Genomic DNA, 16,820 nt, shown 5'->3' on the forward strand with positions numbered 1-16,820 from the left:
CAAGGTTGGCGCCGGTGGCGACACCTACAACGTGCTGACACGAGGAACGTTTCCAACCGATTTCTCATACACAAACGGCAGTTGACCGGCGTTGCCTGGTGAAACGTTGTTGTGATGCCTCGTGTACGGAGGAGAAATGCGGAAATGCGTACCATAACGTTTCCGACTTTGATAAAGGTTGCATTGTAACCTATCGCGATTGCGGTTTATCGTATCGCTACATTGCTGCTCGCGTTGGTCAAGATCGAATGACTTTTAGCAGAATTTGGAATCAGTGGGCTCAGGATGGTAATACGGAACGCCGTGCTGGATCCCAACGGCCTCGTATCACTAGCAATCGAGATGACAGTCGTCTTATTAGCATGGCTGTAACGGATAGTGCAGCCACGTCTCGATCCGTTTGTCAACAGATGGGGACGTTTGCAAGACAACAACCATCTGCACGAACAGTTCGACGACGTTTGCAGCAGCATGGACTATCAGCTCGGAGACCGTGGCTGCGGTTACCCTTGAAGCTGCATCAAAGACAGGAGCGCCTGTGATGGTGTACTCAACGGCGAACCTGGGTGGACGAATAGCAAAACGTCATTTTTTCAGATGAATCCAGGTTCTGTTTACAGCATCATGATGGTCGCATCTGTGTTTGGCGACATCGCGGTGAACGCACATTGGAAGCGTGTATTCGTCATCGCCATACTGGCGTATCACCTGGCGTGATGGTATGGGGTGCCATTGGTTACGCGTCTCGGTCACCTCTTGTTCGCATTGATGGCACTTTGAACAGTGGACGTTACATTTCAGATGTGTTACGACCCGTTCATTCGATCCAAGCCAAACCCTACATTTCAGCAGGATAATGCACAACCTCATGTTGCAGGTTTTGTACGGGTCTTTGTGGATACAGAAAATGTTCGACTGCTGCCCTGGCCAGCACATTCTCCAGATCTCTCACCAATTGAAAAGTCTTGTCAATGGTGGCCGAACAACTGGCTCGTCACAATACGCCAGTCACTACTCTTGATGAACTGTGTTATCGTGTTGAAGCTGCATGGGCAGTTGTACCTGTACACACCATCCAAGCTCTGTTTGATTCAATGCCCAGGAAGCGATCTATAGTTTGACATGTGTAGGTACAGCTGCCCATACCTGTACACGCCATCCAATCTCTTTTTGACTCAATGCCCAGGCGTATCAAGGCCGTTATTACGGCCATAGGTGGTTGTTCTGGGTACTGATTTCTCAGGATCTATGTACCCAAATTGGGGGAAAATGTAATCACATGGCCGACCGGTGTGGCCGTGCGGTTCTAGGCGCTTCAGTTTCGAAGCGCGTGACCGTTACGGTCGCAGGTTCGAATCCTGCCTCTGGCATGGATGTGTGTGATGTCCTTAGGTTAGTTAGGTTTAAGTAGTTCTAAGTTCTAGGGGACTGATGACCTCAGATGTTGAGTCCCGTAGTGTTCAGAGCTAATTGAACCATTTTGTAATCACATGTCAGTTCTGGTATAATATATTTGTCCAATGAATACCCGTTTATCATCTGCTCAAATGGTTCAAATGGCTCTGAGCACTATGGGACTTAACATCTGTGGTCATCAGTCCCCTATAACTTAGAACTACTTAAACCTAACTAACCTAAGAACATCACACACATCCATGCCCGAGGCAGGATTCGAACTTGCGACCGTAGCAGTCGCGCGGTTCCGGACTGAGCGCCTAGAACCGCTAGACCACCGCGGCCGGCTTATCATCTGCATTTCTTCTTGGTGTAGCAATTTTAATGGCCGGTAGTGTAGTTATCCGGTCGTGTATTCCTGCCGGTTGACTTTCTTATAAACTACAAAACTCTGCTCGAACAGGCTATGAAAGTCCAACGGCTGCCGTGTCATCCTCAGCTCACATGCGGTACCGGATTCGGATATGGAGGGGTATGTGGACAGCACACCGCTGTCCCGGCCGTAGGTCAGTTTACGAGACCGGAGCCACTACTGTCAAGTAACTCCTCAGTTTGCCTCTCAAGGGCTGAGTGCACCCCGCTTGCCTACAGCGCTCGCCAGACCGGATGGTCACCCATCCAAGAGCTAGCGCAGCTCAACAGCGCTTAATTTCGGTGATCTGACGGCAACTGGTTGACTTTCTTATAGGGTAGTTCAGATCTGAAGCGAATGGAGCTGGCCGGGGTACTGTTATTTAAGAAATGGCTAAGCTCTGGTCGTTGTGGAGTATCGAAGTGGGGGTACATAGTGCACACAGAAACAAGGGTGGATAACCTGTTCACAAACGAGCACACAACATTGTGCATCTATTGTCTATGAAGCTGTGGAGTAGAAAATTTTTACGAAAGCCGCCACTGCGCCGTATGGCCTACTCCGTGTGCAGCGGGACACACTACTCTTGAACAAGATAGACGGTTTGTTGCGAAACACCGCCGCTTAATCCGCTAAAGTCTCTCTTATCGCCGTTTTAAGACCTGCAGTAACACGAGGGCCGAGACAGGTGTGAGAGACATAATGAGTACAAGAGCTGTGAACCCATATCGAGGCGAGAGAATAATTTCTGTTTCCAGAAGATCTACATCTCTACATCTACGTTATTACTCTGCTATATACAATAAAGTGCCTGGCAGAGGGTTCAATGAACCACCTTCAAGCTGTCTCTCTACAAATCCACTCTCGAACGGCGCGCGGAAAAAACGAGCACTTACATTTTTCTCTGCCAGTATTGATTTCTCTTATTTTATCGTGATGATCATTTCTCCCTATGTAGGTTGGTGCCAACAGAATGTTTTCTCAATCGGAGGAGAAAACTGGTGATTGAGATTTCATGAGAAGATCCCGTGACAACGAAAAACACCTTTGTTTTAATGATTGAAACTCCAATTCACGTATCATGTCTGTGGCAGTATCTCCCCTATTTCGCGATAATACAAAACGAGCAGTCCTTCTTTGCACTTTTTTCACGTCATCCGTCAGTCCCACCTGATGCGGATCCAACACCGCACAGCAGTACTCCAGAATAGGGCGGACAAGCGTAGTGTAAGCAGTCTCTTTAGTAGACCTGTTGCACCTTCTAAGTGTTCTGCCAAAGAATCGCAGCCTTTGGTTTTCTCTACCCACAACATTATCTATGTGATCGTTCCAATTGACGTTATTTGTAACTGGAGTGCGTAAGTATTTTGTTGAATTTACAGCCTTCAGATTAGTGTCACTTATTGCGTAATCGAAGTTTAGCCGATTTCTTTTAGTACTCATGTGAATAGCTTACACTTTTCTTTATTCAGGGCCAATTGCCACTTTTCGCATCATACTGATATCTTATCTAAATCGTTTTGCAATTCGTTTTGATCATCTGATGACTTTACGAGACGGTAAATAACAGCATCATCTGCAAACAATTTAAGAGGGCTACTCAGATTGTCTGCTATGTCGTTAATATAGATCAGGAACAATAGAGGGCCCATAACGTTTCCTTGGGGAACGCTGGACATTACTTCTGCTTTACTGGATGACTTTCCGTCTATTAGAACGAAATGTTAGATTTCAGACAGGAAATCACGAATCTAGTTGCACAACTGAGGCGATACTCCATAGGCACGCAGTTTGGTTAGAAGACGCTTGTGAGGAACAGTGTCGAAAGCCTTCTGGAAATCTAAAAATATGCATCCAATTTGACATCCTCTGTCGACAGCACTCATTACTTCATCAGATCGATTTGTAGCTAAAATTGTGTTTGTGAATTGGTTCCAGAGCATAATTTTGTTGCATGAGTGGTCCTAAATCTGTTATTATTCCAGTGGTAAGAGAAATGTAGGTCCATCTTACTCGTACACTGTGGTTGTAGTAGGCTTCAGTCTGTGGCTCGTTCGACGCGTCTGTCCTGTGTCAATCTCTGTATAACGAGTCCATCCTGTTAAAGCTGCTTATTGTAATGAAATCTTGACCTTCCTCTAAAATTTTAACCCATCCTCCACTTCCCCATACTCTATCATCCCACCACACTTCCCTCCATTACTAACATCCTAACGACGTGTTGCCTCTACTTCTACATTATATTTATCAAGTTCCTCCCCGTGTTTTATCAGTGAAAACTTCAGAATGCCAAGCTATATATTCCATCCTAGGTTATCAAAAACGTTTAAGTAGTTCTAAGTTCTAGGGGACTGATGACCATAGATGTTAAGTCCCATAGTGCTCAGAGCCAGCCATACTTCCACCAGATTCAGTCACATTCGTAATGCATGATAACCTCACTACATATTATCAAGTTCTTTATGGTAATAAATACGTCACCTACTCTTGCGATAAATATTCCAATCTGATCTTAGCATTTCAAAATGGTTCAAATGGCTCTGAGCACTAAGGGACGTAACATCTGAGGTCATCAGTCTCCCAGAACTTAGAACTACTTAAACCTAACTAACCTAAGGACATCAGACACGTCCATGCCCGAGGCAGGATTCGAACCTGCGACCGTAGCGGTCGCTCGGTTCCAGACTGAAGCTCCTAGATTCGTTCGGCCACACGGGCCGGCAAAACGCTTCCTAAACCTACATGTCCTATTAATGGTGGTCTGCCTTTCTTCACCCTTCTGTGGTAGGGTCCGTATGTGCTCGTATGATCCTGTATTTCCTCAGAATCGAATCTAATCATCTCCCACCGCTGTTTGAGCTGATTTTGAGGTGTTTCTTTAAAGATGGGACAAGTGCTGATTTTGAGGTGTTTCTTTAAAGATGGGACAAGTGCCGTGTGACTGGTAGAAATATAGAAAAACATTTGTTTATATTTCATTGCCTATTAAGGTTTATAACTTTATTTGTCTAACATTGTACGCAGGAGCTCAAATACTTTTATGCATGTCGCTGCAGTTCAATGTGGCCACCGACTGTAACTCGACAGATACCGAAAGTGTACTGTGTTTCCCGCCAAGTGTTCGTAATCATGACACGTGGTATGTCGTCTCGAACTTTCGTTCTGTAAACAGTGTCCTTGATAAAGCTCCTTGGACTGAAATCCTGCAGTCAGACTGGGTGACTTAGGGGACCGAGTAATGGGAATCCCTCTTCCCATCCATCATTCAGGAAGAGTGTTGTAGGGAAATGTAAAATCTCGACGATAGTGGGGTGAGTCACTATCTAGTGTAATACGACATTGTGAGGCATTTGTTTAATTGCGTAGTTCGCCAACATGTCGAGATAGGTGTGTCCTATCACTGTAGACTCCATAAAAAAAGACCATGTTTATGTAATCCCAACCGCACATTAACTTTTGGTGTGTCCCGTTCGTACCTAATCATTTCTCCTGCAGTCTCACTTCCCCATATTCGATGGTTATGTGGGAAGTTGGACTAGACACTGAAGAGCACTGCATTGAGGTGCAATCTATGGCAACGGCCTTGGCGCAGTGGTAACACAGGTTCCCGTCAGATCACCGAAGTTAAGCGCTGTCGGGCTGGGCTAGCACTTGGATGGGTGACCATCTGGTCTGCCGAGCGCTGTTGGCAAGCGGGGTGCACTCAGCCTTTGTGAGGCAAACTGAGGAGCTACTTGATTGAGAAGTAGCGGTTCCGGACTTGTAAACTAACATACGGCCGGGAAAGCTGTGTGCTGACCACATGCCCCTCCATACGTGCATCAAGCGACGCCTGTGGTTGAGGATGACACGGCGGTCAGTCGGTACCGTTGGACCTTCACTCCTGCGGAGTTTACCTTTAGTTTTTTTGTCTACGTCTATACGATGCAACATTTAGACAGTGAAATCACATCGTCTGCGACGATACTCAAGCTTAATGTCACGCAAAAGTTGGTTTCTGGCGAATACTTCGCACGTACCTTCCACGGTGTCTTCATTCACATGCGTTTTAGGATGTTTTCCAGCATCTGGAATCAGATGTCCTGTTTCTCTAAGTGTTCTGTACCACGGATAAATGGATTTACGTGCGAGGGATCCACGTTCCATTCACTTCTCGCACGCCGCTGAAAACGTGTTGCAGATTTTTAACTCTTGCTAACCACTACACACGCTGCAGCTTTCGTATGGCGTCCTCATGTTGTTGACGTTGGTGCCCATCGCCATACGGCTCAGAACCGTTCACGAAATGGTGGAGATCGCGTCTTGGAGAGTGCTTCTGTCGATTCCGTACGTACCCTACAACTTTAAATGCCGAGTTCTTTTGTTATCAGCATTGTGTATGCCTTGGCCGAGCGGTTGTAGGCGCTACAGTCTGGAACCCCGCGACCGCTACGGTCGCGGGTTCGAATCCTGCCTCGGGCATGGGTGTGTGTGTGATGTCCTTAGGTTAGTTAGGTTTAAGTAGTTCTAAGATCTAGGGGGCTGATGACTTCAGAAGTTAAGTCCCATAGTGCTCAGAACCATTTGAACCATTTTGTGTATACCTAGCCCGGACACCTTGTACTTAAACGACCGTTGTGATATTATGTTACACATCCCATACTATCAGATTGGTAGATCTGGGGGAGGGATGCAAACAGAGAGATTATTTGTCCCATCGGATCAGGGAAGAATGGGGAAGGAAGTCGGCCGTGATGTGTCAAAGGACTCATCCCGGCATTTGCCTGAAGCGATTTAGAGAAATCACGGAAAACTTACATGAGGATGGCCGGACGCCGGCTTAACCGTCGTCCTCCCAAATGCTTACTATCAGAATGTTCGTAGACGTACAGAAAGTAAATATCGTACGTTGAACTCACTATTCTAGTGTTGACAACGTTTATATACTTTTATAACGCAGAAACGTTATATTAGCCGATAAATATTACTTATCTAGCTACGGCTGTCTTGTTGTCTGGAGTGTCGGTTCCTGCTTATGCTTTCCAGTTAATATGTACTCGTACAAGGTGTTTTGCTTCAGTGAAAAACACTGGAATGTTGATGCTTTTTGACATCATCAGTATTTATTCATAAATCCTTGACACGCTCTACGAAGTCACTTGTTAAGGAAATGCATTGTGTAACATTTCAAGACAGGAAAAAGAACTTAATACTTACGTTGACCAAACTCGACAACTGAATTCTTTTATGACGTGTTTGACTCCTAAAATTTCTATTAGTATTACTTATATAGCTTCCCGATCCTTCTAGAACAGGATGTAGTTCAATTGAATTTTATTGTGATTGCCTTGTTTGGAATTACTTTTCAAGTATAATTTACATAATGTTTCCTGGAAATTATTATTTGCATTAAGATTTATGTGCCTAATAATTGATAATGAAGGTTTCATATTTTGAGAAGATAAAAACTATTAGCTTCTTGTCTTTGTATAATTGTCGTTTGAATTATCGATGGAAAAACCAGAAAAAGTTAAAAATGAAATTTTGTTTACAAGAAAATTAAAGCATAATCTTCTTCCTTTCACTGCAAAGTGGTTTTTGGTTGATTTAAGTTAACAATTGCCATTACTAATTTTCACTGTTCAAGATCTGTGTGCTAAACGGCTCGACATGAAAATAAAATTTTATCACCAGAAAAATATTTTTTGGTAATCAGATATATGGAAACCATGTTTAGATGTGGAATATCTAATTTAGGTGTAAAAGTTAAGAGTCTGGCCGAACATTTCAAGTGAAATACGAAAGACAAGCGAAACGGGAAACTCCCCAACGCACCCCCCCCCCCCCTCCCCCGCTTAAGTGGTAAGAAAGCCCAGTGAATAAATCGTCAAAAACTGAACGCAGAACAAGCATGAAAACAGGAAGAAGGTTTAGTGAAATGAGAAAAAAAAAAGAAGCAAAATACACTCCTGGAAATTGAAATAAGAACACCGTGAATTCATTGTCCCAGGAAGGGGAAACTTTATTGACACATTCCTGGGGTCAGATACATCACATGATCACACTGACAGAACCACAGGCACATAGACACAGGCAACAGAGCATGCACAATGTCGGCACTAGTACAGTGTATATCCACCATTCGCAGCAATGCAGGCTGCTATTCTCCCATGGAGACGATCGTAGAGATGCTGGATGTAGTCCTGTGGAACGGCTTGCCATGCCATTTCCACCTGGCGCCTCAGTTGGACCAGCGTTCGTGCTGGACGTGCAGATCGCGTGAGACGACACTTCATCCAGTCCCAAACATGCTCAATGGGGGACAGATACGGAGATCTTGCTGGCCAGGGTAGTTGACTTACACCTTCTAGAGCACGTTGGGTGGCACGGGATACATGCGGACGTGCATTGTCCTGTTGGAACAGCAAGTTCCCTTGCCGGTCTAGGAATGGTAGAACGATGGGTTCGATGACGGTTTGGATGTACCGTGCACTATTCAGTGTCCCCTCGACGATCACCAGTGGTGTACGGCCAGTGTAGGAGATCGCTCCCCACACCATGATGCCGGGTGTTGGCCCTGTGTGCCTCGGTCGTATGCAGTCCTGATTGTGGCGCTCACCTGCACGGCGCCAAACACGCATACGACCATCATTGGCACCAAGGCAGAAGCGACTCTCATCGCTGAAGACGACACGTCTCCATTCGTCCCCCCATTCACGCCTGTCGCGACACCACTGGAGGCGGGCTGCACGATGTTGGGGCGTGAGCGGAAGACGGCCCAACGGTGTGCGGGACCGTAGCCCAGCTTCATGGAGACGGTTGCGAATGGTCCTCGCCGATACCCCAGGAGCAACAGTGTCCCTAATTTGCTGGGAAGTGGCGGTGCGGTCCCCTACGGCACTGCGTAGGATCCTACGGTCTTGGCGTGCATCCGTGCGTCGCTGTGGTCCGGTCCCAGGTCGACGGGCACGTGCACCTCCCGCCGACCACTGGCGACAACATCGATGTACTGTGGAGACCTCACGCCCCACGTGTTGAGCAATTCGGCGGTACGTCCACCCGGCCTCCCGCATGCCCACTATACGCCCTCGCTCAAAGTCCGTCAACTGCACATACGGTTCACGTCCACGCTGTCGCGGCATGCTACCAGTGTTAAAGACTGCGATGGAGCTCCGTATGCCACGGCAAACTGGCTGACACTGACGGCGGCGGTGCACAAATGCTGCGCAGCTAGCGCCATTCGACGGCCAACACCGCGGTTCCTGGTGTGTCCGCTGTGCCGTGCGTGTGATCATTGCTTGTACAGCCCTCTCGCAGTGTCCGGAGCAAGTATGGTGGGTCTGACACACCGGTGTCAATGTGTTCTTTTTTCCATTTCCAGGAGTGTAGAAAGAGTGAACAGTCCAAGTTGAACGTCTGCAACATCGAGCGAACTTTGCTCACAAAAGCGTCGTGGTTATGTGGTCATGGAGTATGACAGCGAAGGGGGAGATCCGTGTATCTCTATGGGGCTCCAGATCATTTTTTCCCACAAAATTATGAATTATCCATCCGGTAATTCACGTGTATGTTATCTCGATTCAAATTTGTGTCCATGTCGTGATGTAACGTCCGTCTTGAAAAGCGCAGTGTAAAACGTACGTACCTCCTGTTTCTTCTACACAAGTAGAACGTGCTATTAGTCTTGCGTTCGGTGTTGGAAGTTTTGAATTCCATTTTTGTGACATAGTCCACACACATTTATTTGTTGTTTTCATTTCTATGAGAAGTCTCTGCTGCATCTCGCTTGCTCTCACTAATCATCACATTTAATTGCGACTGCAATCCACTGAAGCGCCAAATGTGTATTCAAAAAAACACAGAGATATTTAAACAGGCGGATTACGACGCTGCGCTCGACAACGCCTGTATAACACATAAGTGTTGTAAGATCGGTTACTGCTGCTACAATGGCAGGTTATCAAGATTTAAGTGAGTCTGAACGTGGTGTTATAGTCGGCGCACGAACGATGGGACACAGCACCTACGAGGTAGCGATGAAGTGGGGATTTTCCCGTACGACCATTTCACGAGTGTACCGTGAATGACAAAATTCCAATAAAACATCAGATCCCAGACATCGGTGCGGCCAGAAAAAGGTCCCGCAGGAACGGGACCAACCACGACTGGAGAGAATCGTTCAACGTGACAGAAGTGCAAGCCTTCCGCAAGTTGCTGCAGATTTCAGTGCTGGGGCATCAACAAGTGTCAGCGTGCGAACCATCCAACGAAACAACATCGATACGGGCTTTCGCAGTTGAAGGCCCACTCGTGTACCCTTGATGACTGCTCGACACAAAGTTTTAAGCCTCGCCTGGGCCCGTCAACGCCGACATTGGAGTGTTGATGCCTGGAAAAATGTTGACTAGTCCGACAAGTCTCATTTCAAATTGTATCGAGCGGATGGACGTGTAAGGGTATGGAGGCAACCTCATGAATCCGTGAACGCTGCATGTCAGCAGGGGACAGTTCAAGCTGGTAGAGGCTCTGTAATGGTGTGGGGCGTGCGCAGTTGGAGTGATATGGGACCACTTATACGTCTAGATACGACTCTAAAAATGTTCAAATGTGTGTGAAATCTTATGGGACTTGTGATGTGACAAAATAAAAGTGATGTTGTTATTCAATGGAACAGTTGGAAATTGAGATTTCGCTTACTGTTTTATCAATCACAATTGGTATAAGAACCGTTGTCATAAAATATTGCATTATGAAATGTGAATAGTCTTTACTTGCAGTTTCGCGTGGCTTGAAACAGTCTCAGCTAGCGTGCTATGTGGTCATGGAGTATGACAGCGAAGGGGGAGATCCGTGTATCTGTATGGGGCTCCAGTGTGAAGTTATTGTTATGACAAAACAATTTCCTAAGGGACCAGAAAGTTCTTATGGGCGCAGAAACAACTGTAACATCACACAAAAGGAAAATTCAATATTAAAGCTGATGCAAGAAGACGATCAAAGAGTTTTTTTTTTTGTCAATGTAACACGCACATTGGACTGCTGATCTTGGGGTCTGTAATCTTAGCAAACTGCATAATTAAAATGAAAATAATACTGAGGAGATGATAGAAATGAGCACTGCTAAATGATTCAGTATTTCCAGAACAAATATTTATTATAACTAAAACATATATCGTACCTTAAGCTTAGTACTACAATGACAGTAGATTTTTATGTCCGTTTCATGTCCATTGAGCGCTCTTTTATATAGCCATTGTCCTCTTGAGTCGCTCGTGCTTCGTCACGATAAGTTATAACAGTTCTTCTTTCTACACGTCACTCAAACTTAGACGTAACACGTTTTTATACCTTTAGTAAAAATTAGATCAGACCGCCACAATTCTGCGTCCGTCTTACTTAAGAAAAACAGTACAAGTGTTTAGCGCTCAAGGCTTCATTTGTTCTCCAGCGAACAGAATAGTGAAGAATCGCATATCTATCCGTATTCTTCTGTTTATGTTGTTGCCCAAAGACGACGAATTACATTATTTAGGAAATTCCACCATCGCTATGCGACGCCTTATTATAAACAAGTATTTGCCTTCTGGCTGAAAGTATTAACTATTTGCCATTTTAATGAAGTCAAAAATAGCGAATATCACAGACTTAACTGCTAAGGTCATCAGTCCCTAAGCTTACACACTACTTAACCTAAACTATCCTAAGGACAAACACACACACCCATGCCCGAGGGAGGACTCGAACCTCCGCCGGGACCAGCCGCACAGTCCATGACTGCAGCGCCTTAGACCGCGCAGCAATACGACGCTGACAGGTGATACGTACGTAAGCATCCTTTCTGATCCCCTGAATCTATTCATATCCATTGGGCATTCCGACGGACTTGTCCAATTTTAGCAGGGCAATGCGACGTCTCACACGTCCAGAATTGCTACAGAGTGATTCCAGAAACAGTCTTCTGTGTTTCAGCTCTTCCACTTGCCACCAAACTCTCCATGAACATTATTGAGCATATCTGGGATATCTTGCAACGTGCTGTTTAGAAAAGGTTTCCACCCGTTCGTACTGTTACGGATTTTGGACAGCCCTGAAGGAAACATCGTGTCATTTCACTCCAGCACTACTTCAGTGGAGTCCATACCAAATGGTGTTGCAGCACCTCTGTGGGGCCCCACACGATATTAGGGAGGTGTAACAGTTTCTTTGGCTCTTCAGTGTATAATCTTCCCACGTGGCTCATATTCTATAACCAACGTACGAGTACATCATAACAATTGCCTACACTATAGAAGGAGAATAGACACGTCAATGACCGGAAGGAAAGTTCATACATTTGTGCAAAAAAATGGGGCACGAGGTAGATTTGAACACGGATGTCACACTGGGCAGTCCAATACCGTGACCACGACATCATAATCGTCGTAGTCCGCTCGATGTTGCACGTCTTGAGCTTGGATCGTTCACTGTTTCTATTTTGCTTCTTTTTTCACAGTTCGGTACACCTCCTTGCTGTTGAAACCTTCCCCTCTCCTCCACATCTCTTTTGTTACGCAACCTTCCCTTCTACAATAACCTATGAAACCTTCCCTTAGCATTTCTATCTTCCTTCTACAATAACCTATGAAACCTTCCCTTAGCATTTCTATCTTCTGCTTAATAATAACAAATGAAATCTCCCCTTTGAAATTAATTCTCTTTCTCACTAATAATAAGTGCAATCTTCGCATACTAATTTAAATGCTTCTTATTAAAAGTGATTTGCTGATTATTTCGACGAAACATAGAATGTGTCGTGAGTCGTGGCCCTCAGTCGTTACCTGCAATAACCCAAAACTGTTCCTTACCTTTTTTACTGTTACTGGATCGCCATCTGACTGCTACATCGAACTGCGACATGAATATACTTACTCTGTTTTACTATATTAGCTGCTGGTGGGTTGTCATAATAAGTGGCTGTATTTACTGCAAAATCTGACGCTATTCTTCAATAGCAAAGCTGACGTTATTCTTTAATTAATTTTACTGAAGTTACGTAATTCATAGTTAATCATTTTCTTGACAACAATAAAATTTTGCAAAGTTTTACGTTGATGGTTTTTGGGATAGATTATAATCAGTAATGCAATATTGCTGGCAAAAATTAATTATATTCTGAAAACGATTCTTTAAATATTTGCTGTCGGTAATGAAATGATTTTACAAACGTTCAAATGGGACTTACTATTTACAATAATCTTACAACTAGCATTGCGCAAACGTACCTTCAGCAGTCTTGAGTTTCTCAAAAAAATAATTCAATAATATTAGTTCCTTTTATGATAATAGTTAGCTGTTGACTCTGTACATCCGTTTACAATCTCTTGTAAATCGTAGCTAGTGGCTGGCAGGCACACCGCTCCTCTCAACCTCTCGCTTCAGACCTGCTACCGACTCGCTTCACATCTCGCTTACTACTGACTTCCTACGAACGCTAAAGTGCGGTCTCTCCCGCCAACAATGCTTTCTGGTACAGACAAATCCTGCTACCATATCAAAATGTATCAATGCGCGCTCTTTCCCGCTCTTTTCTTAAAATGTATCGATGCGCGGTCTCTCCCGCCCTTTTTTAAATTACACTACTGGCCATTAAAATTTCTACTCCAAGAAGAAACGCAGATGATAAACGGGTATTAATTGGAAAAATATATTATAATATAATGTGATTAAATTTTCACGCAGTTTGGGTGCATAGATCCTGAGAAATCAGTACCCAGAACAACCACCTCTGGCCGTAATAACGGCCTTGATAAGCCTGGGCATTGAGTTGCGTCAAACAGGGCTTGTATGGCGTGTACAGGTACAGCTGCCCATGCAGCTTCATCACGATACCACAGGTCATCAAGAGTAGTGACTGGCGTATTGTGACGAGCCAGTTGCTCGGCCACCATTGACCAGACGTTTCCAATTGGTGAGACATCTGGAGAATGTGCTGGCCAGGGCAGCAGTCGAACATTTTCTGTATCCAGAAAGACCCGTACAGGACCTGCAACATGCGGTCGCGCATTATCCTGCTGAAATGTAGGGTTTCGCAGGGATCGAATGGAGGGTAGAGCCACGGGTCGTAACACATCTGAAATGTAACGTCCACTGTTCAAAGTGCCGTCAATGCGAACAAGAGGTGACCGAGACGTGAAACCAATGGCACCCCATACCATCACTCCGGGTGATACGCCAGTATGGCGATGACGAATACACGCTTCCAATGTGCGTTCACCGCGATGTCGCCAAACATGGATTCGACCGTCATGATGTTGTAAACATAAGCTGGATTCATCCGAAAAAATGACGTTTTGCCATTCGTGCACCCAGGTTCGTCGTTGAGTACACCATCGCAGGCGCTCCTGTCTGTGATGCAGCGTCAAAGGTAACCGCAGCCATAGCCTCCGAGCTGATAGTCCATTCTGCTGCAAACGTCATCGAACTGTTTGTGCAGATGGTTGTTGTCTTGCAAACGTCCCCATCTGTTGACTCAGGGATCGAGACGTGTCTGCACGACCCGTTACAGCCATGCGGATAAAATGCCTGTCATGTCGACTGCTAGTGATACGAGGCCGTTGGGATCCAGCACGGCGTTCCGTATTACCCTCCTGAACCCACCGATTCCATATTCTGCTAACAGTCATTGGATCTCGACCAACGCGAGCAGCAATGTCGCGATACGATAAACCGCAATCGCCATAGGCTACAATCCGACCTTTATCAAAGCCGGAAACGTGATGGTACGCATTTCTCCTCCTTACACGAGGCATCACAACAACGTTTCACCAGGCCACTCCGGTCAACTGCTGTTTGTGTACGAGAAATTGGTTGGAAACCTTCCTCATGTCAGGACGTTGTAGGTGTCGCCATCGGCGCCAACCTTCTGTGAATGCTCTGAAAAGCTAATCATTTACATATCACAGCATCTCCTTCCTGTCGGTTAAATTTCGCGTCTGTAGCATGTCATCTTTGTGGTGTAGCAATTTTAATGGCCAGTAGTGTAAATCATTTCTCACAGAGGAATTGCTACTATAGGTTTACAGTCAAATTTTGTGTTATTTTACTTTGCAGTGGTAGACAATTTACTGGCGTGTTTGTGTCGACAGCTTACTGCTGGCGCCAAGGCAACTACGGAAGCATCCCAGACGGGGCGGTCCGCGCCGGTCACGACAAAGACGGCGGCCCCATCTTCGTGGGCCGCGCCTTCCACGAGGGCGACATGCTGCCCGCCAAGGTGGTCCCCAACAAGGGCGGCGCCTACGTCGCCTGGGGCGGCGGCGAGCACAGCAAGGAAGAGTACGAGGTGGGTGCGTGGGCGCGGCCGAAGCAGAACCACTGCATACTGACACCGTGGCCGACTACCCCGAGTCTTCAGCTGGACTCACTACACTAACAAGGCGTCCCTCTAATGCGAGGTCGCAAGTTCCATCTTTAGTGAGGCTCATTTCAAAGTGTTGCGTTGTTAGGTGTCATATGAGGTTCATTCAGTAATCAAAGAAAGGAGTTGGTCTGGAGAATAAAGCATTTATTTTTTCTTTCTACTTTTCAAAATAATCCCCTAGAACATTTACGCACTTAATCAAAATATCCACGGGTGTATTGCCGGTCTACAGTGTCCAACGGGCAGAATGTTTCGGCGATCATACATGTCGCTATCATCAGGTGAACTGACGGACTGAGCTCCTGTGAACGTGCCGGCACGGAGATCCGTACGCTATGGCTGCTCAGAGGGAACTGGACTCGGTCGCGGCGGCGGCCGATTTAAATACCCTCCGCCCGCGGCGCGCTCCCTCCGCCGTCCGCGCCCCGCGCCACGGTCACGCGGTGGAACAGATTGCGACGGCGTCTGAGATGACGTCGGTGTGATGGCTCTGTCCGCCGTGGTCGTCACAACTATACGTTTGCTCGATTTACTCTTGATTAACCCAATCGCTGTGGCTATAATCTTAGCAAGGCTTGGGAACCAGCGATTGGGTTAATCAAGAGTAAATCGAGCAAACGTATAGTTGTGACGACCACGGCGGACAGAGCCATCACACCGACGTCATCTCAGACGCCGTCGCAATCTGTTCCACCGCGCAACCGTGGCGCGGGGCGCGGACGGCGGAGGGAGCGCGCCGCGGGCGGAGGGTATTTAAATCGGCCGCCACCACGACCGAGTCCAGTTCCCTCTGAGCAGCCATAGCGTACGGATCTCCGTGCCGGCACGTTCTCAGGAGCTCAGTCCGTCAGTTCACCTGATGATGGCGACATGTATGATCGCCGAAATATTGTTCCAGTTGGACACTGTAGGCCGGCAGTACACCCGTGGATATTTTTATTGTCAAATACGCCGGAAGAAACTCAAGAATCACATTTACGCACTTGTTCCAACGGGCTACAAGCTTTTCTATTCCGCTTGCAAAGAACTCTTTATATTGACGTTTGAACCAATTTCCCACAGGCTTTTTAACTTCCTCGTTGTCCTCGAACCTCTTCCCACGCAATGCCTTCTTCAGTGCACCAGACAAATGGAAGTCACTAGGTGCTGAATCAGGACTGTAAGGGGGATGAGGCAGTACTTGCCAGCCCATTTTGTTGATGGTTTCACGGGTTTGTTGAGCTATATGAGGACGTGCGTTGTCTTGCTGTAGAATCAGACCTCTCTTCTGAGATCCACGACGTCTCTCTCTCACTTTGTTTAAAAGCAAATCCGAGTAGTATTGGCTATTCATTGTACGGTGCTCTTCGAGATGATCACAAAAAACTCGACCTTCAGCATCCGAAAACAACGTCAACATGTCCTTTTCCTGCTGATGCTTGGGTTTTGAGTTTTTTCTTGACAGGTGTGTTGGTGTGCTTCCACCACATGCTTTGTCGTTTTTGATTCGATGTCTCTCTCTCATGGCTAGGTTCACCTTGTTTAAAAGCAAATGCGAGTAGTATTGGCTGTTCATTATACGCTGCTCTTCGAGATAATCAGAAAAATCTGGACCTTCAGCATCCCAAAACAACGTCGTCATGCCTTTTCCTGCTG

At 46.1% G+C, this 16,820-nt stretch overlaps 1 protein-coding gene and 1 pseudogene across 3 annotated transcripts in view; both read left to right on the plus strand.

Annotated features, from left to right (window-relative positions):
• LOC126428169 (natterin-3-like) overlaps positions 1 to 16,820 on the plus strand; it is a 112,746-nt gene that overhangs the window by 66,433 nt on the left and 29,493 nt on the right. For all 3 annotated transcript variants that reach the window (XM_050090083.1, XM_050090081.1, XM_050090082.1), the window contains exon 3: positions 14,911 to 15,107. In XM_050090083.1, coding sequence (XP_049946040.1) covers positions 14,911 to 15,107 — 197 coding nt within the window. The remainder of the gene's footprint in view (positions 1 to 14,910; positions 15,108 to 16,820) is intronic.
• LOC126428609 (5S ribosomal RNA) lies at positions 5,381 to 5,498 on the plus strand (annotated as a pseudogene).

This window comes from Schistocerca serialis, chromosome 12, assembly GCF_023864345.2.
Source record: "Schistocerca serialis cubense isolate TAMUIC-IGC-003099 chromosome 12, iqSchSeri2.2, whole genome shotgun sequence".
NCBI lineage: Eukaryota > Metazoa > Arthropoda > Insecta > Orthoptera > Acrididae > Schistocerca > Schistocerca serialis.